This window comes from Nanorana parkeri, unplaced genomic scaffold (assembly GCF_000935625.1).
Source record: "Nanorana parkeri isolate BGI_ZX_2015 unplaced genomic scaffold, ASM93562v1 scaffold834, whole genome shotgun sequence".
Taxonomy (NCBI): Eukaryota; Metazoa; Chordata; class Amphibia; order Anura; family Dicroglossidae; genus Nanorana; species Nanorana parkeri.
The window spans coordinates 43168-67895 of record NW_017307102.1 but is presented as its reverse complement, the minus strand read 5'-3'; the positions used below and the strand labels follow the sequence as shown (position 1 = coordinate 67895).

General features: G+C 44.8%; 1 protein-coding gene across 1 annotated transcript in view; it reads left to right on the top strand.

Moving 5' to 3' along the window:
• The first annotated feature begins 1962 nt into the window (after window positions 1-1962).
• PTPRA (protein tyrosine phosphatase, receptor type A) overlaps window positions 1963-24728 on the top strand; it is a 41351-nt gene continuing 18585 nt past the window's right edge. Inside the window, exons 1-10 of the mRNA XM_018565344.1 lie at window positions 1963-2038; window positions 2735-3112; window positions 6925-6948; window positions 9920-10004; window positions 17394-17467; window positions 18342-18478; window positions 19963-20053; window positions 21472-21548; window positions 22406-22442; window positions 23737-23834. Coding sequence (XP_018420846.1) covers window positions 1966-2038; window positions 2735-3112; window positions 6925-6948; window positions 9920-10004; window positions 17394-17467; window positions 18342-18478; window positions 19963-20053; window positions 21472-21548; window positions 22406-22442; window positions 23737-23834 — 1074 coding nt within the window. The 5' untranslated portion in view covers window positions 1963-1965. The remainder of the gene's footprint in view (window positions 2039-2734; window positions 3113-6924; window positions 6949-9919; window positions 10005-17393; window positions 17468-18341; window positions 18479-19962; window positions 20054-21471; window positions 21549-22405; window positions 22443-23736; window positions 23835-24728) is intronic.

Sequence of the window (24728 nt, the reverse complement as noted above, 5' to 3'; positions counted from 1 at the left end):
CCCCATCCCCGCTTACCTTTTATGCAGAACTTTCCTCGGAAAACATACCCACCTGCTCAGCAAATCCAGTATTATGCCACTGTAATCCGCCAGGCCACTGGAATAATCCGGGTCTCGTGTCACCATCTTCCTTTGTGACATTAAAGGGAGCCCGGCTGTCTTTCTCAGGTCCTGCAGTTGGCCCCAAAGATGCGTGGCCAGATCTGCCCACTGGCCCCTGGGAGTACATGCTCCTGTAGCCTCCTGGGATATGTGACAGGAGCAGGACATGTCATTTTCACCTAAGCGATAATGGCGGTAGGGCATGGTGGAGGAGGGTGGCTCGACGATGTTTGGATGACCCCCCCCTGCCCTTTAAGTGAGGGGGAGTCTTTTCTTACACAATTGTCACCAGAAGATTGGCCCAATTTGGATGATTTCTCCTCGCCTCTTGCTGAGGTGACAACTCTAAAATGTTTGATTTTCCCCCTCTGGTTTTGGTGATGGTGGTTGCCAGGAAATCTGGAGGGTTATTCTCCCCAATAGAGACACAGCACTAAAAACTTGGCAAAAGGTCTAACACTTCCACACTCCAAAACTAAAACAAAAAAGGTTTCCCATACACTTTAAAGAAAGCCGCCACATCCAGGGATCTTGTTCCCAGAGAACTCGAGATGTAAAAAGCCAAAACTGAAATATCAGAGCTCGATACTCTTGATGGTGCAGTGTTACCACTAGAGCCTGGAAGAGTTATAAGAAGATGGTAAACCATCCAGCCTACCACATAATGCTGATTACTGAAATATCCACTTGGGGTGGAATGCCCCTTTAACAGGTCATGGGGAATAGTAAATAAACCCATCATAAACCTGGGTAGGTCACAACTTTTACTGAGGCAACAATGTAATAAAAAGGGATTTCCATAATTGTGCTATAAATAGGAGGTCACGCCTTTTAGCTGCTATAACTGTATTGTAAATAAAGTTACACTAAGCTACATGTAAAGCTTTCTACACACATTACAATTTGATTGTACAATCTCTGCAATCGGCAGTGACTTCTGAGATGTCTTTAAGTGTCCTAGGTTTGTGCCAGTTTTAGGGTCAATGTCAACAGAGCTTTTAGGCAAATGCATCTTGCATTTCACATCAGTTTGAGACGCTTCAGAGGTCATGCGGAATGCCTGACCTGCAGTTGACCTCCTTGTGGCCTGCAGTTGCCCACCAGGCTTGCAGTTGACCTGTGGCGGATCCTCCACCTGACTTGCTCTCGGCTCCCTCCAGAGCTGCTCTCGGCTCCCTCCCAGACCTGCTCTCGGCTCCCTCCCAGACCTGCGCTCGGCTCCCTCCCAGACCTGCGCTCGGCTCCCTCCAGAGCTGCGCTCGGCTCCCTCCAGAGCTGCTCTCGGCTCCCTCCAGAGCTGCTCTCGGCTCCCTCCCAGAGCCGCGCTCGGCTCCCTCCCAGAGCCGCGCTCGGCTCCCTCCCAGAGCCGCGCTCGGCTCCCTCCAGAGCTGCTCTTGATCCACTTGGAGCTGTTTTTGCATTTATTAGAAGAGTATGGGTAGAGAAACATTTCTGAAGCAATATAAAGCCTGCCAACACTGACCCTCAGCTCCCGTTTACACCTGAGCGTTTCATGTGCATTTTCTGATGTGCGACAACGCTCAACATGAAGAACCTCATTATTGTTAATGGTGCCCAATCAAACCCGAGTGTTTTTGTTTTCTTGTCTTTTGTAGTTTGAACCTCAGTAAAGTAAATTACTTTTTCTTTTCGGGCACAGTCAAGCATTTTGACTCCATAGACTTCAGCAGGAGCGTCTATTTTGCACCTACCAACCCTCTCTCCCCCTCCCAATATCTATCTGGAAATGCTCATGTGCGAATGGGGGCTTATTGTGTTGGAAACCTTGGCAGCAAGTACTGTTGTCTTGGCTGTTATTTATGTGCATTCTAATTCTCCTAATCCTGTGTGTTTCAGAGCGACATGGATTCCTGGCATGTGTTTGTACTGCTGGCGTGCCTGCTGACGTGCCTGGCTGCAGAGAATGTCACCACAGGTAAGTAGAGGAACATGACATGTGTGCAAGGCCAGATACTCGGCATTCACTGCACTATTTAAAGGCAACAAATTGTCTGTTTTTCATTATGAACGTAAAGTTACTTTTGCTGTTGCACCTTCCAAGTCATTATGTATTTCAATTTTTACTTGCTTCCTTATTTTCTCTATTGTAGTAATTATTGACATTCATATTCGTAGAGTAACCACTAAAGGCTTCATTCGGCTCAGCGAATACACTCTGCCGCACAGGGAGCGTGTAGAAAAGTCTGCCGCACAGGGAGCGTGTAGAAAAGTCTGCCGCACAGGGAGCGTGTAGAAAACTCTGCCGCACAGGGAGCGCGTAGAAAACTCTGCCGCACAGGGAGCGCGTAGAAAACTCTGCCGCACAGGGAGCGCGTAGAAAACTCTGCCGCACAGGGAGCGTGTAGAAAACGTTTGTTTTTGCTTCATTTTGCACAGAATGAACATTCAGAAAGATGTGCGGGGCGAATGGCTCTCCAAATTGGTTATATATTGATCACATAGACTTGCATTGAGAGTGGTAGCAGTAAAGCACACCCATTGTGTAGCTAAAAAATATATATATATACCGTATATTATAAAGTGTGTATGTGTGTGTATTACTCAGTTGTGCTTTTTCTTTGTGTGTGCAGTAGTTAGACTTCCACCTCAATCCATTTCTTTGCCTGTCTAGTGTCTCCCACCGCAGCACCTCTGAATATTACGTCCGGTCCGACGCTACACATCAACGTCCAGCCCGCTACAGACAGCAATGCCGGAACAGACGCCAAGTCGACGCAAGCGGTCACCGCCACTCCGCCGGTCATCTTGGCGCCTACAATCAATGCTACTGCCCCCATCTCCACGGACACCCCCGTGAGCAATGACTCGGACTCCAGCAACCACACAACACTGTTCCACAATAGCACCGCTGCCCCAACCACTGCCTATGTCCTCAGCAACACTAGCACCCCGGTGGCAACTCTCACTGATATGACCACCGCCATCAGAGACATTCCAGAGGAGGCCACAACTCTGGAAAGCTCGACTGGGGAAAGCATCACACCGTCAGGTATGTGGATTCTCGTGTAATGTCTTCTCACACGTGTTCCCTGTAAAGCCCGTTTTGAAAAGTAAAGGGTATAGTCTGTGTGTCTCATTTCAGCATCCTCCTGTGTTCCTCTGCACAGCAGCTCTTAGACAGTAGGAAGGAGAAACATTATTATGAGACAATTAGCTGTCATCTAAAATTATAGTGGAAAGCGCAGGGATAACCTCACCAGTGTGCCGCTGCTCCTTCATTGTCCAATCACAGCCTGGGGCGGGCCTGGACCACGTTGCGTCACTTAACGGCATCCTGGTCTGAAGGAAGATCCAGGAGCCTGGAAACCTGGATCACAAGACGGTCTAAACAAGATTGCAAATCTTTTGACATGTAGAACAGTTTATATACTGTGAGGGGAATTTATCAAAACTGGAGCAGACACAATCCGGAGCAGCTGTGCATGACAACCAATCGGCTTCTCTGTCTCATTTTCAAGTCTTTCCTGAGCAAACTGAAGAGAGATGCTGATTGGTTGCCATGGGCAACTGCTCCAGATTTTGCCTGTTCCAGTTTTGATGAATTCCCTCCACTATATATTTCAGCAGTGTGGTCAGTAAGGGAGAACATGCATCAGGACTGTGATGGCTTGAAATTGGAAACTGTTATGTCCAGGGAGCCAGGATGCTGAGAGCTCTTCATTTGAAAGTGTAGGAAAAGTAAAGGGAAGGAAGAGAAGGATTTCAAAAGGGAAGGAAAAAGGCAGCAATGCAGAAACAAAAATTAAGGAAGAGAAGGAAGGGAAATTGCAGGATTGTGAATTGAGGCCCCACACTCCGTTTAATAGTCCAGTTACATCTTAATTTATTGCAGGGTTGAGAGGACAGTATAGAAATATCCAACGCGTTTATTGGGCTCATACAACCCCCTCCTGCATCAGGGCTTCCTAAAGGAGAACATGTATCAGGACTGTAATGAAATTGGAAACCTCTTTGTTCCAGTGTGGGATGTCCTCCAACCAAAGTTTCCTGCCAAATCAGCTGATGAGCTCCGTGCATTCTCTCACACTGGACATAGCGTCACAGTCCTGATATATGTTCTCCTTTAGTAAGCCCTGATGAAGGATGCATTTGTATGAACCCCCTGAAACGTGTTGGCTGTTTCTATACCGTATACTACTCAACCCAACATTAAATAAACACGGATCTGGACTATTAAATACAGTGTAGCGCTTCAGTTCACAATCCTACAATTTGACTCCTAAATCCTGAGGAATTCACACTGCTGCATGAGCGGAGGTTTGTTTTCAGATTCTTCCTGGAATCTTGGTGAGCTTTGTGTATTTCTTCCAGATCTGTGCAGTCATCCAGTGTGACACTTCCTGTAATAAAGACCTGTCACTGCTGCGCTCTCTCCTTGTGCAGGGTGGCTGGTCTTATCCCCGCCTCCTCCTGTAATAAAGACTGGTCACTGCTTCTCTCTCTCCTTGTGCAGGGTGACTGGTCTTATCCCCGCCCCCTCCTGTAATAAAGACCGGTCACTGCTGCTCTCTCTCCTTGTGCAGGGTGGCTGGTCTTATCCCCGCCCCCTCCTGCAGTAGGTGGAGCCTGCTTGGCCCCTCCCACAGCTCCTCTTTGCACAGGATACATACAGCACAGTGATTATGTCACTGCTAAATTTACAAGTTAGTATCTAGGTTTGTCGATGCATTTGACTTGCACCGGGTGAATTGATATCCTTTGTGGCCATTGGGGAATATATTGAATAAAAGATGTTTTTCTGCTGGTTGTTCAGCTTTAACAAACACTGATAAAACAATTTCAACAAGTCCCAAAGGGCCTGTGAAAATCTTGGCCGTCTTTCCTATAAATGAGGCCATGTACTCCCATGATTCCCCCTTCCCCTCCCCCGTTTATGCTCTGTTCTATGAGTCTGCATGCATGGAATGCCAGAGTGAGCACATGAAAACATGAAGGATCTTTCCTGTCAAATCTTCATCCCCTGGCCTTGTGTAAACATGTAGGGACAGCGGCATCGTGCTCATCTACCTCTGTGTACGTCACAATGTTGTGCTGCATTGTGATTCCCCTCACACTTCTGCGTGTCCAGTGTATCACACTTGTCACATTCAGTAGTGGAGCGTCTCGTACTGGTCTCGTACTGGTGAGGATGAACCAGAAGCTTACATAGGCAGATGAGGAAAGGAAATGCTGTTACAGTGGACCGTTCAGTCTGCGCGGATACATTCCTGACATGTTACAATGTACAGCAAGGGTGGGAAACTCCAGCTGTTGTGGAACTACAAGTCCCATGAGACATTGCAAGTAGGGTTGCCACCTTTTCTTCAAGCGAAACCCGAACACTCTAGCAACGCGCTGAAATTTTTTGGGGGAGAGTGAGTGGCGGCTTATTCATATGTAAATAGCGCCCATTCATAAACATCACAGTCAAAACTATTCTCAGGGGGGTCCGGTAGCCCCTATCTTCATTTTGGTTGCCCCTGTCTGGCTGACATCATGTGTTCGGGTTTCTGCTGCCATGAAACCCGAACACAGCATTCAAAACCCGGACTGTCCGGGTGAATCCTGGACAGGTGGCAACCCTAATTGCAAGACTGACAATTCCAGGCATGACTTCCAGTGACAGAGACCTGTTGGTGTTTATAGTTAAAAGGCAGCTGGAGTGCTGGAGTTGCTCACCCCTGACATACAGCTACTATATATATATCTATATAGATATATATATATATCGTAGTATTACTATTATTAGTAGTAGTATTATTATTTTTAACGAGCTTCACCATTTATCATTTTAAAAAAACATCCTTGCGCTCCAGCCCAGAGACTTGGCCTAGGCTGAGTTGATGTCATCAGTCTCCTCTCCCCTACAGTGATCAGGCTGTGACTTTGTAGTAAGTCACAAGATGAAAGGCAGGGGCAGGCCCGGCGCTACCGCAAGGCAAGGAAAGCGGCCGCCTGAGGGCGGAAAAAACAGGACATTTTGACTTGTACTTGTCAAAATGCCCTGATTACATGAAGAAGGATTTGAGGCAGCCGACTTCCACAGAAGATCTGTGCTTAGTTCTCTGAGATGTACCCAGAACAACCTCCCTGCCGACTTCCTTCAAACACGGTGTGCAAGTGTACCTAGAAGAAGGCAAAGGGGGTCACACCAAATATTGATTGGATTTGGATTTCTCTTCTATTTCTTTACTTTCCATTTTTTGTTCATTGATAAAAAAAACACTTATGTCTGACAACATTCTCACTTTACAGCATTTTGTCACACCTGCCTAAAACGTTTGCACGGTACTGCATATTTATACAATGTATTTATGTATTCCTCGATGCGTGTGTGCACCAAATGTCAAATGCAAACCCAGGTGTTGCCTTGCAAAATTAGCAGTGACCTCATCGCTGTGCTGTACTTAGAGCTGTGGGAGGGGCCCAGCAATCTCCACCCACTACAGGCTGCCTGTGGAAAACTACAGGAGGGGGCGGAGACAAGACCAGTCACCCCACACAAGGAAGTATTACATGTAGACATTACTTGGCATGAAAAGATGTAGCTGATGATCTTATAGATGTAATGTGCCTGATGACATGTTTACTTTAATCATAGTGAAGATGGTATTTGCTGAATGGTTGCTATGGTTATTGCAGGGCTTCCCTACTCTCTGTATGCGTTCCAGGTTTTTGTTTAGAAATATTTTATTAAATTTTTATATATGTCTTCTGTCCACAATTTGGCAATAATTTGTTTTTATTAGTTTGGGTGTTTTTTGCATTTTAACCATCTACTGGATTTCATGTAATTTTTTTCTTTTTGTTTTTTTCTTTCAGACCCATCGCCAGAAGGCCCCCAAGGTTTGTCTCAGCATTCTCCTTTAATTGTATTTAAAGTACAACCAATGACTGCTGTATGACAGTCCAGGGCAGAGCTTCTCATCCTTTTCTGATGGATTTTGGTCCCTCCAAAATCCACCCCAGACCCTTGTCCGTGATAGGGGGTCTGGTATGGTTTCTAAGGAGGGACCCCGCGCAGAAACACAAAATAAAGTGGGGTTCCTCCCTTCACATAATTTCCCCCTTGACATTAGGCGCCGCCTCTTTCACCTGACTCCCCTTTAAATCAGGAGCCCTCCTTCACTTTTGAAGCCCCCTTCAAATCAGGTGCCCCCCTCCTTTTCCATCATAGTCACCCCCCTCTTTCACATCAGGCCCCCCCCCCTCTTTCACATCATAGCAATAATGCTATGTGATAATTTTGAGGCATCTCTGAAGAATGAAGAAGGCACACTGGTTGAGAAGAATGGGGATATTCCCCCTTGAATCCTCGGACTGTTATCCCTGGGCTTGAACGTAAAAGAAAATCCAAGGTTTTGATTTGTCACTGCGACAGGAATAAGTCTTTTAATGAGGACACTTGTTCCAGTGGCACCCGTCTAAAAGAGAATTCCTCTTACTTTGGAGAAGGGGCTTCATGCCTTTTTAGGTATAATATATATATATATATTTGGTACCCGCTAATACACGCTGTGCCCTGATTATCAGGAAGTTGTCTGGGGGATCATGGCCTAGCTTCCTGATTTGCCTTTTAAGTCGGTGTTCTAGGAAAAGAACACCGGCTTCACTTGCCAAGGCTGCTTGGCTTCCTGACCAATTAGGAAGCCGGGCGGAGAGTCATAAGGTGCCGTCCGGCTTCCTGATTGGTCAGGAAGCCAGGCTGCCTAGCAACAGGTGTGAAGCTGGTTTTGTAGCCAAGCGGCACCTCATGGCACGCCTCCCGGCTTCCTGATTGGTCAGGAAACCAGGCTGCCTATGAACCAGTGAAGCCGGCTTCCTAACCAATCAAGAAGCCGGGCGGCACGTCATGTCCCGCCTCCCGACTTCCTGATTGGTTAGGAAGCCGGCTTCCCTTGTTCCTAGGAAGCCGGGAGGTGGGTCATAACCCACTTACTGACTTCCTGATTTGGAAAGGATTCTTGCCCAAATACTCTATCGCCACTGATACTAGTATCGGTATCGATGCATCCATAATGGAGGCATTAATACAATAAAATGTGCATATATGAAATGATAGAGGCATTGTCGGAGGCACACAGGGTGTCGAGCACTGGGCTGCTTCGTATATGCCTGCCAGTTGCAAGGCAAAGACTTAAATCTGTTAGGCGTTTGTGATTATTTCAGCAGCTTTTCAAATAAAACCGTTTCCATATTTCATTAAGCCGGCACGATTTTTTAATTCCTTTTAGGTCTCCACGTTTTTCTTTAGGGCGGCAACCAACTAATCGATTATAAGTAATGAGAATAGTTGCCAAAGATTCTCAAATCTATTAGTTGGTTGGATCCCCTAGTTCTTCGAGCTGGTGTTTCATCGGTTCTGTGTCCCCCTCTGATCCCTTTTTTTGTCCCCTTCGATCCCTGCTGCTCTCTCCCACCTGTATCGGCAAAGGCAGCGGGGATTGGAGGGGACACAGAGTGCTGCAGTCTGCGCCCAGCAGGGAGGAGAGACTGCCTATCAGCCAATGCCGCTGTGACTCTACCTTGCGTGCGATAGCCAGCCTTCTATTGGCTATTACAATTTTCAAGCTGGCTTTTGCACCCGCCTACTGCCTGCTGTCAATCGGCAGAGGAGCGGACCTGAAGAACTTTCCATTTTGGTGTCTGCCTATCAGCCAATGCCGCTGTGACTCTACCTTGCGTGCGATAGCCAGCCTTCTATTGGCTATTACAATTTTCAAGCTGGCTTTTGCACCCGCCTACTGCCTGCTGTCAATCGGCAGAGGAGCGGACCTGAAGAACTTTCCATTTTGGTGTTCTTTTATTATATTAGCTTGGAGTTTTTCCATTCAGATTTTTTTTTTAAATCCATGAAACGAATTAAAATATCTAATATAATAATTTTTTTTTTAAATGTCAAAAATGTGGAAAGTCATTTTCCGTTTCGACCTGATGAATTCTGCTGTGGGAGGTGCACATTCATTTCAATGGCACCCCAAACGCGCCTCCCGCCCGCAATGCAATCGCGTTCACTGGAACGCACGGCCGCTGTCTGAATACATGACTGGTGATTGAGGCTCATTGGCTGCCGGCACTGTTTGGGCCAAGAATTTTTGGGCCAGCTCCTTGGACAAAGTCGACTGAAAAATCAACTTCTGTCGAACCAAAATTTGACCAGTGTATGGCCAGATCAAGAAAGAATAGGACAAGATAGTAGATTTGGCCCCCCGTTTCTTCCACTTACGTTAAGAGTTGCAGTAGGCACAGAGAACCCTTGTTTGGATTGCTTGAACTGGAATAGCCCCTCTAGACCCCAGCTGCCTACAAATGCATCATGTCATGGCAGGTGACAGGCAGCTGCATGACTTTGACCAATTTCACTTCTCCACCATGGTCACTGCAGGAGCATGAAGGTTGTAGCTGGGCCCCCTAGACTTTCACGTGGCCCTAGGCTCCTAGCTAGCAGATGATCAGGCTCTGCCATTGACAGAATGACACAATCCCAGTGCACACTAGGTAGAAAGTGTAAATGGTGTGAAATCAGGAAGTATATATGGAGCTGACTGTAATAATAGCTCAGCAGCTGATCACAAGCTCATTACTTCAGCCCTCCTGACAATGCCCCATTGTTCTTCGTGCCGCGGCTCCCTATTCTCCAACGCGTAGACGTGATTCTGCGGTGAATACATTTTCTTGCCATTTCAGTGAAAAGAAACGGATGTCTTATTCTCGCTCGTGACATGCGCAGAGAAGACAATTTCCGTACATCGGAGATAAGCGAATGGTGTCGGGGCTCTTTGTGTTGTAATTAACTCTTTGCTGTTTGTCGTTCCAGATGAAACGCCCATTATCGCAGTCATGGTGGCACTCTCTTCACTGCTCATCATTGTCTTCATCATCATCGTCCTCTACATGCTGAGGTGAGTCTTCGGAGAAGCACATGCTAGGAGTTTTAGCTCATCGGCTTGATTTATTACAATACATTGGCAGTCGCCATGCTCTTAACTGCACTTTTGTTTCGCTGTATAGCCAGCGGGTTGTGAACACCTGACCATCAAAAACCATTCCCATTAAAAAGGGGTTGTCCTTACCCCTCCTTTGTGGCTATTACAGCCGCCACTCTTCTTGAAAGGCTTTCCACAATATTTTGATATGTGTGTCTGTAGGAATTTGTACTCAGCCGAAATAGCATATCAGACACTGATGGATGATGCTGGATCAAAAATTGGTGTTCCCATTTATCTCAAAGGTATTCAGTAGGGTTGAGGTCAGGGTTCTGTATAAGCCACTTGAGTTCCCCCACATCAAACTCATCAAATTGTTTTTATGAAGCTGGTTTTGTACCTCACAGTCGTGCTGGAACAGAAAAGGGCCTTCTCCAAGTTGTCACAAGGATGGAAGTGTACAATTGTCAAAAATGTCTTAGTATGCCGTAACATTAATATATATATTTATCTTATAGTGAAATTGGGAAGCTGTGCTTATTAAATATTATGGTAGGTAGTATATGGAGAACGTGCAATGTACCAACATACCCAGCACACTGCACTGGGATGTTGTGCTGTGGAATGCGGCAGTAGATGTATACAGTATGCAACCGGCTGCGGCACCGGCACAATATGCAACCGGCTGCGGCAAACCAAGCAAGCAGAGTACTGTCTTGTATCAAAAAGGGAATGTACTGTAGAGACAAAACGATAATCTTGCCACTTTATAGATCACTGGTTCGGCCTCATCTTGAGTATGCGGTCCAGTTTTGGTCACAGAAAGGATGTCCTGGAGCTGGAGAGAGTCCAGAAAAGGGCAAAAAAACGAATTACGGGTCTGGAGGACCAAAGCTGAGACAAGGTCGCTAAATTTAAACTTGTTCACGCTGGAAGTGAGGCGATTAAGAGGGGACATGATTTTAATGCACAAAATGTTTGGTGGTGATGGCAACATAAGCAGTAAACTTTTTACTCTAAACACTCTAACAAGGACTAGAGGCCACCACCTAAAACTAAAAGATTTATCCACAAAGGGCGTAGGGGCTTCTCAGTCAGAGCGGTTACATTTTGGAACTCTCTAACAAGCAGTGGTATCAGCAGAGAATGTTGAATCATTCAAAAATCAATTAGATACCTTCCTCATGGACTGTAACATACAGGGGTACAGGTACTCTTAAAAACCTAGGACCACACAGGGACTCGCACGCACGTACACACTTACACATAAAGGTTGAATTCGATGGACCTGTGTCTTTATTCAACCTCAACCCTTTATGTAACCACAGCGGACCATGTCAATAAGATTCCTGTTTTTCTAAGATAATATACATATATACGGCATCAGGCAAATCAGTTTGAATGTCATGGTATTTGATTACTTTCATTCTTAGATATACACAACATTACATCTCTGGGGTAAATGTTTGGAGGTTTCCTCTTTGATGACCCCCATGCAATCCTCCCACATTATTTGGCAGACCCCCGGCACACTGTGGTACTGGCTTTAATAATTGTGTTTATAGTGAGTATACACATCATACTTTATAACCTCCATCTTCTGAGGAAGTACATTGCATCTACAAAATGTAGATAATCCCATTGTGAAGAGATTTGTGACAAGATTCAATATATATATGATCATATATTGCACATTCAGGTATTTTAAAAGCCAGTGGGGCGGACCAGCAAGATACTGAAGCTTGGCCCAGTGGGAGATTCCTCCATCCACACAGTTTAGTTTAGATGGAGGAATCTGTTGCACTTTTCCCATCTAACCATAGAAAATCTGCAGATAATCTCTAGGTGTATGGCCAGCTTTAGTGTATCAGGCCAAGCATCAGACGGTAAGGTTGTCCTATGTCTTGAGCTCTGTGCTGATTTACATATACTCATAAGACCTATACACCATGAAAGCAAAGGTTTGTGGACACCAGAGCATCACACCTACATTATATGAAAAAAATATGTGGACAGCTCTCAGAATTAGGCCTTCTGGTGTTTCCAGTGAAGTGTATTATATATCTATCAGAAACAAGATTTTTAAAACCCTAAGGCCCATGTCAAACTAGTGACCCTGTCACTACTGAGAATTTGCCATTATCGGGATCTCTATACAGGGCTAAACATAAGTGAAATGCTCCCCTACTTCAATGGGTCTCCCCATACCGTGTCAATTATGAGACGTCTCTTCCATGCTGGTGACATTCTGCCGCATTTCTGATAGCATGCCATGCTCAACCAGCTTGCAAGGGAGCGACACATGGAAGTATAGGAGTCATTTCTATGTAGCTTTTAGCAGTTGTCACTGGCACGTTCTCACCACTGACAGCTTTGCTAGTCTGCTGTGCCGTGGCCCTACTGCCCCATGGCACAAACAGTCCTGTCACTGGTGACAGCTTCCCAGGAACGGGATTCCTACAAAGTGCAGTAATAAGACTCTGCTCTCTCATGGGTTAATGAGGTGTTGTTCCCTTGCTGATGAAAATGCTGCAGAATGTCACTCAGACGAGGCAGCGATGTCTCGAAACGTTGCTCAGCCGGCCAGCAGAGGAGGAACATGTGGAAATAGATGAGAGTATCTGTGCTCTATATTGCAGTCCTCCAGCTGACCTACCAGAGGATGTGTCACATGGCCCCAACATACCTTGATTAAGATGGTCACATATATCTAAAATTGTATGAGGAATAGTTTCAACATCATGTCAGCCCCAATGCATGCACCTTTAGATCAGACCCAATTCCTGCACCTTCACACCTCAGATCATTCCCAATTCCTGCACCTTCCTAACTCGGATCATTCCCAATTCCAGCACCTTCACACCTCGGATCATTCCCAATTCCTGCACCTTCACACCTCGGATCATTCCCAATTCCTGCACCTTCCTAACTCGGATCATTCCCAATTCCTGCACCTTCACATCTCGGATCATTCCCAATTCCTGCACCTTCACACCTCGGATCATTCCCAATTCCTGCACCTTCCTAACTCGGATCATTCCCAATTCCTGCACCTTCCTAACTCGGATCATTCCCAATTCCTGCACCTTCCTAACTCGGATCATTCCCAATTCCTGCACCTTCCTAACTCGGATCATTCCCAATTCCTGCACCTTCCTAACTCGGATCATTCCCAATTCCTGCACCTTCCTACCTCGGATCATTCCCAATTCCTGCACCTTCCTAACTCGGATCATTCCCAATTCCTGCACCTTCCTAACTCGGATCATTCCCAATTCCTGCACCTTCACACCTTGGCTCATTCCCAATTCCTGCACCTTCACACCTTGGATCATTCCCATTTCCTGCACCTTGTAACTCGGATCATATCCAATTCCTGCACCTTCCTAACTCGGATCATTCCCAATTCCTGCACCTTCCTAACTCGGATCATTCCCAATTCCTGCACCTTCACACCTTGGATCATTCCCAATTCCTGCACCTTCACACCTTGGATCATTCCCATTTCCTGCACCTTGTAACTCGGATCATATCCAATTCCTGCACCTTCCTAACTCGGATCATTCCCAATTCCTGCACCTTCGTAACTCGGATCATTCCCAATTCCTGCACTTTCACACCTCGGATCATTCCCAATTCCTGCACTTTCACACCTCGGATCATTCCCAATTCCTGCACTTTCACACCTCGGATCGTTCCCAATTCCCGCACCCTTATAACTCGGATCATTCCCAATTCCTGCACCTTCACACCTGGGATCGTTCCCAATTCCTGCCCCTCCACACCTGGGATCGTTCCCAATTCCTGCACCTTCAGAAAGGCTGTGTAGTGGGTAACCATGCAAGTGGTTGCAGAAGCCTGCTGTAGACAAACTACTAGATTATTTTAGAGCTGATCGCCTGGCACAATAGCTTTCATTTGAGCATATTTCTCAGTGGCTGCAAAGGAACTAAAGCCACTTCATGTTTAATTTATAAAAGTAGCGGTGACATCATTACTATGCTGCAAAGAGCAGAGCTGTGGGAGGGGCCCAGCAGTCCCGCTTACTATAGGCTTCCTCTAGAAAACTACAGGTGGGGGCAGAGACAAGACCAGTCACCCTGCAAAAAGAGAGAGCAGCAGTGACCGCTCTTTATTACAGGAGGGGGCGGAGACGAGACCAGTCACCCTGCAAAAGGAGAGAGAGCAGCAGTGACCGGTCTTTATTACAGGAGGGGGCGGAGACGAGACCAGTCACCCTGCACAAGGAGAGAGAGCAGCAGTGACCAGTCTTTATTACAGGAAGCTCCAAGTTTCACACCAGATTACGGCACAGGTCTGGAAGAAATACACAAAGCTCGCCGAGATTCAATGAATAACACAGACAACTCTTGTATTTATAATGTGTTTGTTTACTCCGGAGTTTAGCTTAAAGTAGTGGAAAGGATTCTTTATTCATATGACTGGCTCCCTGACCTTCTGTTCGACCTCTGCGTGTCACACAGACTCGGAATCTTTCATTGCAGTTTACATTTCAGAAACGGTGGAGATGCTCCCGGGTCTGAGTGTTGTGTTTACCGAGTCTCTACATTAATTAGATTTTTTATTTTATTTTCATGTTTAGATTAGGCTGGAATACCAATATGCGCCGAATATAATCTTCATTATGCAGAAGCCGGTCCTCCAGGACTTCCAGCCGGCTTATCTTTCCTATGATGGAGAGAAGTTCTCATGGGAGGAGGCATACTTTGATTTACAAATCTCCACTCACTAAAGAGAACCTGTCAGACAGAAACAAAAGCAGATGCCATATCCCGCTTGTTCTTAAAGGTGCAGGCCAGTGCTGTCACTACAGATCACAGGGCCCCACAGCAAAAATGTGATGTTGGACCCCCTGACCACCTCTTTCTGAGCTGTGAATAAAAATTCCAAGATCCCAAAGACTCCTCTTGTGCATCTGAAGTTGTCTCTATACTGTAGACTTTACGGGGGTTAGAGCTGTAGTCAACTGTAACCACTCCAACCCTTAATGATACAGTACTGTATTATCTTCATATGTTCTATGTTTAGATTGCCACAACAACCTAATGGGGGCCCCCTTCCACCCCCCGGCCCCATATAAGCTGCTATGACTATAATTACACCACTGGTGCAGGCTAAACAATGGTCATTAATCATCCTTCCTTCACTACTTATTGATTCTCACATCTGCAACAAGTATGCAGAAAGTGAAGTTGGAACTAATCATTCAAAACGGGGACATACAATGCAAGGACGAGAGATGCGGACATTGCCATTTTAGGAAAGGCTGGCCAAGCTCCATACTTAGTGTACGGTGAAGGTGCCTGGGGTCACAGTACATAGTCTTTCCTGTAAATGCACGCTATGCCCCACACCTTCTGTTTCCCTATTGGTCCCTTTAATATGACGGCTGGGAATACTTTGCAATTGGGAAACAAGAATGGCAGGGCCAAAAGTCCTTCGTTTGCATTTTTTTTTCATTTAGAGAAAACTTGATTTGTTAATAACTTCAGCTGCTAATGTGTTGATCATTCTAACATGCTTTTTCATTGAATGTAACACCTTCCTGTGCTTTTTTTCTTCACCATTCAATTTAAGTGTATGTAAAGGCAAACATTTGACATACTTATTAGTTTTTATTTATAGAGTAGGAAAGGTGTTTTAACCCATTGTCAAGATTTTATAGGGTTCCAGCTGGGGAGATTGACTTTCTGTGTCCTGTGAACACTGTTACCAGCGCACAAAGTGTGAAGCCTTAATTTTAGTGTTATCAATGTGGAAGAAGACTAAAAAAGAGCGCCAGGTAATCATCTCAAGAGTTAAAGAAACAAACAAAAAAAAACCTTTATTGACTTCTCAATGGATACAGAAAGATACACAGGCAACGCATTTCAGGGGTCCGGAATCCCCTTTCATCAGGGCTTAAACAATAAATATTAGAAATCTACTCACACCAAGGATTTCCACTCCTGCCTGAGCAAGAAGTTTGGATTTAGGAGTTTGGATTTTAGGATTGTCTGCAGAGGGCTGTAAGTTTAGAATCCATGAGTGCGCAGCATCCATTGTTCATTCCCTGATGGGGGATTCCTGACTCCAGAAATGCGTTAGCTGTAAATGTTTCTTTTTGCTGGCATTTGTGCAGCAAATAAAGGTGTTTTTTTTTCTTTTTTGACTATTGAGACGATTACCTGGTGCTCTTTTTTTTTTTTTTTAGACTTTTTCCACATCGATTTCTCATTCTGGGCATCCCCACCCTCAGCACGGTCCCCTGTTTTGTGCAGAGCTGCTTGTACTGAGTCATCAGCCTCAGATATTGCTCCTATTTGAATAGAGAGAGGTCCAGTGCCTCAACCCAGCTCACCCTTAAATTTTAGAGTTGTCATGAGCGTGAAAGGTGAGAGGAAACAAATTTTTTAAAGACAACTAAGGTGAGTCAACTTATTTTGGGGAGATTTCCTCCTGTTACCTGTTGTGTTTGCAAAACAGGAAATAAAGGGAAGTTTCTCCAGCAGTAATCGGACACCAAAAAAAAAGTAGTTTTAAACCTTCCCAGTGCCATCTGACACTAGAAAAGAAAAAGCTTTAGCTATACATACCATCCCACCAGGATTATTTGTGATTGTGTCATCGCTGGGCCAACATCTCAGTCCAGGAAGTAGATGTTGACACTTGGTGATGGCTCAAAAAAGATGGCATCGTCCTTTTGGAGAGAAAAGCAGATGAAGACGTGATCCTTAAGGGTACTATGATCTCTGTGAGAAATAATACAATTGTTCTACTCACTCATCAGTTAGCACGCATGCACTTAAAGGAGAACTATGAGGTGAGTGCTTTTCACTCACCTCATAGTTCTAGCCGACCTGTGACAATGAGACTGTCACAGGTCGGCTCAGTAGATCGGGAGGTGAGCGAACATATACCAGCGTTCGCTCACCTCTCGATCCTGTCACGGCTCTCTGCCGTGAAAGGGGAGGGGCTGGATTCCCCTCCAGCGCTGACTGGCGGAACGGACAGGGGAGGGGGCGGGCACTGCTGGCTCTGCCTCAAGATAGGCAGAGCCAGCTGTCAGTCACGCAGCTGTGCGGATCTCGACATCGATGCAGCTCGCGGTATACTGAGCTTAGGGTAACGGGAGGACGCTAGTTTGTGTAATCCCGTTACCCTAAGGAGAACTATGGGGAAAAGCCCTGACCCCCATAGTTATCCTTTAATATATTCCATATGTGATGCTAAAGTCACTTTAACATGAAAGTGATATCTGATGTTGGGTCCACTTTAAGAACTTAGAAAGTGCCAATATGTATTTATTGTAAGCTTACAGATGATGTATCTTGACATAAGCTGACCTTTAACCTTTGCTTGTAGGTTCAAGAAGTACAAGCAAGCAGGCAGTCACTCCAATTCTTTCCGATTGTCCAATGGCAGAACTGACGACATGGGTAAGTGTCTGAACCTTCTCACTTAACAAAACTGACTCTTCAGAAAGAGCACCTGCAAGAATTCCAGTGTCCCTGTAACTTCTTGCACTAAAGGAAATCTCAAACAATGTTATTACCCTTCCCAGTGGTCTTTTGTGAACTACAGAAGCCACCTTCCTGTGTAATGGTGATGGGAGGGGAAGGTGTTTGTAGTCCAGATAAGGAGAGCATTCCTGGATGACCATTCTGCTCTACAGATACAGTATGGTAGGCAACATCCCGTTAGGATGGGAAGTTTTTTTTTTCTAGCAGGATCATGAGGATCATCTGCACATTGTGAACTGAAAACACGAAGCGCACAGCTCACCCCTATCATGCGTCCCCGCAATCCACATTCGGTGTATGGATGACACTCTTCTGGAGTAATAGGCTCAAAAACTGTGGAACCAGCACACAATGATCTTCCATAGAAATACAAACTTTATTCCACATGCATCTATACAAAGCACAACCGCTGACACGTTTCTGCCTTATTCGGCCTTATAGCTGTGCATTGTGAAGCTTCTTGCAGCACTGCTGACAGTAATACATTGCTTATTATGTGAAAAGAAGACTAGAGCTCCACCTACTGGATGGATTGAAGACAGCAATGATGGATATTCTCTCCCAAATCTACATACGTAGCAGAAAAATATTAAGAGACTTTCTAAGTCTTCTGCACTACCTAAGGAAAAGAAAGGGGGAGAAAGTCCATTGAAATATTCCCTAATGGTCATGACGGGTGGGTGGAGCTGGGAATTCAGGTGCTGTGATTAGTGATGAGCGATATGTGACACACAAAATATGAAGTTTAGGTGACTGGCTTTTAAAAAAACATTGTTTTTCCTGATGACAGAGCCTCAAAGTATGCCACTCCTAGCAAGATCTCCCAGCACCAATCGCAAGTACCCGCCGCTGCCTGTCGATAAGCTGGAAGAGGAGATTAACCGAAGAATGGCGGATGATAACAAAATGTTCCGGGAGGAGTTCAATGTGAGTCCTAAAAACCTTTCTGTTTAATGTGTAGTGGAGTTTAAAGGCATCCCCACGTGTGGAGGAGCTCCCCTCTGTGTAGGACACATTCATGAATAGTTTAGTCCAAATTCCAAAATAGATTTCTCCGTTTGGGTGCAGAGGGCACCAGACTTTTCTGGGGACCCTGGTGGGAATCTTAGCACATTTTTGGAATATCTCTGACAGGCTACTTTTTAAATCGGAACTATAATCTATCTAATGGATGGTAGCATTGGGGGGGGGGGGTCATGGTTTTAAAGATATGGTAAGTGATCCAGGCAGGGGAAAAGACCATTCATGTTTCTAGCAATGAAGACAATAACTTAATCCAGCATCCTCCTAGTTAGGAGAAGCAGAGAGGACATGTCTATATCTGGAATAGGTTCCATGTAATACAATAGCAGATTGTTATAGTGGAAATGTCCAATGGTTAGATCTCTGCTAGGTTACAATATTGCACTTGAGAAGAAAGCGAGTACATGATTGCTCAATTGCTTCCTCAACCTTGATTTTTTCTTAAGACAAATTCTTTATTCATAGGAGTGTTTACAGAAATGATTCAAAGTCTTCTTACAGGATCATGAGAGAGGTATAGGGGACCTCCTTCAGAAAATGGTAGATGCCTGGCTGTGCGTGGCATTGGTATACTTCATGCATAATGTTGGCAGCACACCAGCAAGCTTGAGCTAAAGTGAAAAGCTCTTTATTCCTATATAATTACATAGAAAAGCATTGTTTCGGATGTGCAGGCACCCTTCCTCAGGCTTGTGTTCATGGAGGCTACCTGTACTGTCATGAAACAAAGAGCTTTTCACTTGGGATTAAGCTTGTTGGTGTGCTGGCAACACATCTTACCTATGTGATACACCGTGATCAGGAGTCATTGCAGGACCCTTCTTATCACATGTTCCATTCTACTATAGTATGCGAGACAATATGCTCCATGTTTGCTATGCTTCAGACACAGTTTTGAAACAAGCATACTGCATGGGTGTCAAAAAAGTGCCAGAATATCTTATCTCCTATACTTGTTCCAGGTCAGCGATTTCAAAGCTTTAAAGTCAAAGCAACAGAATGACAGCCAGAGAACTAGAGTTCGGAAAGGAAGTTCAGTAATGGCAGCTTCTATTAATCTCATGTAGGTGTCCCTTTAAGTGACCATCATAGCATAGAGCAACCTTTCTCAGCCTCTTTATCACAGAGGAAACCTTCAAGGTTTTCAGGTCTCGGGGAACCCCACCAAAAATGATATCTATATGTTATGTGTGGGAACCCCTAGCAGCCTCTGGAAGAACTCTGGTTGAGAAAGGCTGTCATAGAGTAACCTCTAAGTGAGACAGCATGTCAATCCAATGTGACTCTACTGCCATCTAGAGGTCCTTTTTGGAATATCATGTCCAGCACTGAAACGTAAAATAGTTGAAATTGTCCTGAAATGGTGTAACTTGTATGTCTATCGATAGGCTCTCCCTGCCTGCCCTATTCAAGCTACGTGTGAAGCTGCCTCAAAGGAAGAGAACAAAGAAAAGAACAGATATGTCAACATACTGCCCTGTAAGTGCTACAATTCATGTTGTGTACAGTCATTTGTGAAAGAAAAAACCTGAACACAGCTAGATGAATCTATATTTATATATACAGTTTTATATATTCATCTTTATTCAATAAAGAGTTATTTCTAAGTGCAGCAGCCAATTGGAATATACATTTTACTGGTCTGCCCAGACAGATGAAATGCTGATTGGTTACTGTGGATAATTGCACATAAGAATGAGAACTCTTTTATGTAGTAAGGATGAATGTTTGTTTTCTGAAATAGATTAAATAGAACGATTGAGTACGGTATGTACAATGCTTTTCATAACTCATGGAGATCTGAGAAACCCGGGACAGCAATCTGCTCCCCAGGGCTTCATGTGTGCAGATCTTTTGGCCTGAAGTTAACTGTGAAGGGGTTCTGTGGACTTTGTACCATTTTTACTCCTTTAACACGCCACTTGCGATGTGGACCCACAACCTTCAAACAGTCTTAAAACCACTTGAGTTTCCCTGTCTGGTTGATGCAGCACAGGCATTGTAGGTTCAGCACAGTGGCTTAGTGGGTTCTGCCTTGCACTGGGGTCCTCGGTTCAAAAATCCAAAATGCTGGGGTCCTTGGTTCAATCAAAGCCAAGATGCTGTCTGCAAGGAGTTGGCATGTTCTCCCTGTGCTTGGGTGGGTTTCTTCCGGGTACTGCAGTTTCCTCCTACATTCTAAAGACATAAATAAGTCAAGGCAACTGGACTTGCTGTATTTTTCTTGAAGACGTTTCACTGGACATCCAACCAGCTTTCTCAATTCAGAATGACTCTGGGAATTTTTTTGTACAAGTCATTCTGAATTGAGAAAGCTGGCCGGATGACCAGTGAAACGTCTTCAAGAAAAATACAGCAAGTCCAGTTGCCTTGACTACTTTTTTACAGATATACCATGACCTGGATGAATGAGAACCTTCACAGACTTATAAGGAATGTATTGTACTCCTTAAGGACTATACGTCTTCCTTTTATGGAATGTACGCCTTATTCAGAAAATGATGAGAGAAATGATAATGGTGTGCTCTGCTTCCTACAAGCAATTAGATAATGACCATCGGGTCCCTCACTTGCTCTGTGGAGGTCAGTTTGTAAAGAACAGTAGTAATGCACGCCATAATAATTCACCTGTTGCAGAACTGATCTGTTGAGTCCACAAAACCTCTTTACCAGCCAACTCCAAGGTGTCCACACAGGGAATTCACCTGGACAATGTGTATTGCTGTAGCTGTGAATATGCCCAATCTGGGGCAAGTCTTGGGTATTGCAGATTGTTTTGCTCAGCACTAATCCACTTTTTTACCATAAAATCAGCATTGTCGTCATATGTTTGTTGTTATTTTAGATAGTTCCTAACTGCAATAATCTAACTGTGTGTAACTCTTCTACAATTGCAGATGACCATTCCAGGGTGCACCTGACACCCATCGAGGGAGTGCCTGACTCGGACTACATCAATTCCTCTTTTATCAATGTGAGTGTTGTTACATCATCATTTAAAGTGATATGATAACAATCCCATCTATTAGTCCATGTTGGCTATTAGAAAATCGAGCAAATGATTGTTTTCTAATGAAATTCTAAGACTGTATGGTTAGCTTAAGTATTCCCATGTAGGCACGTGTGGTTCTTTCTCTGAAGTGTCTTTGCTGTTTTCAAAAATCTTTTGCTAAGGCTTGGTACTAATATTAGGCCGGTGGCTCCCAGCCTTGTGAACAACATTTAAAGGAGTTCTCTAGACAAATACCATATGACTTAACTGAAGGGTGTAAGGGAAGGTGTGTTGGTGAGTGCCAAGGGTGCCCTTCTATATGTACTCCAAGATCAGGGTTCACTCTGTTCATTCTTCCGAGCCAATGAATAGTCCAGCTGGTGATGAGGAATGCCACTGCCTGACAGTCAGCCTTGACACAGCGCTTCTCCCATTCCAGGATGCTGTATGGCCCCATGCCGGCTTGCAAATGGGACCAATTGCATGAACTCCTCCATGAAATTCATGCAATCTGCTGTGGGCTATACAATGACAGCTGCTGTTCGCAGGCCTTTCGCATGTAATTGCACATGTTATGCGATTACATTCGAAAGATCTGTGAACAGTTGTGGGCGCTGGCAGCTGTCGTATTGTACAGGGCCTCCTGCTGCACTCCAGCAGCAGATCAGACCTGTGTGAACAGGGCCCATATCTAACTCAACCTCTCGATTAATAATATAGTAGCTTTAGGGGTGGCACTGAGGTGCTTGCATGAAGAGCATAAGACATCTGAGTGTACCATGTAGATCAGTTGGTTGGGATTCCAGTATGCGTTTACATCGATCTCTGTTGTCTTCCAGGGTTATCAAGAGAAGAACAAGTTTATAGCAGCACAAGGTAAATATCTGTTGTGACTATATTCCAAATAGCTATTCATTTGAAGCAATTGATTCAGGAAAGGATAGCTGTACAGGGTCTGACTAAGGGGTCAGCCAAACGAATAAGAGAAGCAGAAGTGTTCTGTAGTTCCCCCTCTCATGGGACTGTGGTAGCTAAGTCTTCTGCCTGGTCTCCCTTTACCTTTTCAGGTGCTCAGGTATGCCTCATAGACAAGTCAGGTGACCTGCTAGAACAGTGGCTGTCAACTTGCAAGGTTTAGCGCCTCAACTGTATCCCTTGAGATTTCCAAAGGGCCGCAGATAATCAGTGTATGGCAGTATACTGTCAGAGGCTTTAGACATACTAGAGGAGACCATCAGAGACTGCAGACCTGCTAGAGAGGGGGAAATCAGGGACTGCAGACATGCTAGAGAGGGGGAAATCAGGGACTGCAGACATGCTAGAGAGGGGGAAATCAGGGACTGCAGACATTCTAGAAGAGACAATCGGAGACTGCAGACATGCTAGAGAAAACAGTCAGAGACTCGAGAGATATTAGTGGAGATAATCAGTGAATGCAGACATTCTAGAGGAGATGATCACAGACTGCAGACCTACTACTGGATATGGTTAGAGACTGCATACCTACTTAAGGGGACAATCAGAGACTGCATACCTACTTAAGGGGACAATCAGAGACTGCATACCTACTTAAGGGGACAATCAGAGACTGCATACCTACTTAAGGGGACGATCAGAGACTGCAGACATACCGTACTAAATGGGTGGTTGGAGATTGAAGACACACTGCAGGAGAAGGAGAGAGACTGGACACATGCTACATGAGACTGCTGGGTCACGATCCCTATTGCCTCTTTACAAATTAATCCTTCCGTTACTGACTCAGGGAGTCTGCAAAGGACCAGAAAGTAAGTACCAAGGGACTGCACTCAAACATTCCAGACCGTGCCCTGGGACTAGAAAACAAGGGTAAAATAGCTGCCACATTTTCCATAAGCCTGTAATAAAGGGCTGTTTGCAGCCATATTCATATTGACACCCATATAATGCTGTCTACAGTCCCACAGAGCACAGAGGGAAGTAAATGAAAGCCAAGTGTGTATATCTGTATGGGCACAGAATAGGTTCTCTTTAATGCTACCTCCTTTTTGAAACCGTAATGTTTCAGCATCAACACATTAGTTATCATTGTTGGGATTTCTATGCTAAAGGCAAGTCTGTATATCTAAGATTCCCTTTTAAAAAGTTTTGCTGTTACGTTGTCACTATAAGATTTCCTCCTCGTCTCAAGGGCCAAAAGAGGAAACTGTGAATGACTTCTGGAGGATGATCTGGGAACAAAACACAGCGACTATCGTCATGGTAACCAACCTGAAAGAAAGGAAAGAAGTAAGTAGGATTTCTGGAATAAATATACATGTACAGTGGTACCTCGTTTCACGAACGCTTCTGTTCGCGAACAGGAAGTTGGGCAAAATTTTGCTTCCAATCGCAAGCTACGCATCGGGTGACGAACACAACCGCAGTCATCTTCCCTGCTCTGACACAGGTCATGGCTTCCTCTAGTCAAGATCGCGGTCTGATCAGTTTTTAATTCGGTTCGCGACCAGAATCGTGGAACAAATTAAGTTCATGAACCGAGGTACCACTGTATCGGGGCCATTCATATCATCTATACCTTATCTGATCTGCTTTTACCAATAACGCCACCTTCTGGTGAAATCTTGTATCGCGGTCCAACTTTTCTATGCCAATTATTTCTTTCTTGGAGTGGTCATACGTCTATTTGCTGCTGGAGATATCTGGCTCAATAAAATCAGGTAAAGGGTGATATGCTCAAAACACAAATCCAGGCAAGACTTTATCAAAATATTTATGGTGTGGAGAAGGGGTAAAACGTTTTTCAGGTTTTTGGCCGCGGTTTGTGCCCTCCTTGTATCTTAAACGAAAACTTTTCTTTTTAGATAAAGCAGGGAAGGGTTCCTATTCCTGGCAATGTCTTTTTTTTTTGCAGCTATTTTGGTGAAATTTTCCTTCATTTTCATTTACAAGAACTGAGGAATCGCTCTTCAAAACCCTATCTTAGGCAATTGTCTCCAGAACAAGTGTTTGCAATTGGATTACTGGATCCACAGTGGATCACTTTTCAGAGGGCTGTAGAACAGCGGCTGCACGGCATTGCAGGAACAATATTGCCGCCTCTTGAATACAGTGTTTTTTAGACCTCGATTGGGATTTTCAATTGCAGTATCATAGATTGCAATTGTCACATTTAGCAAGTGG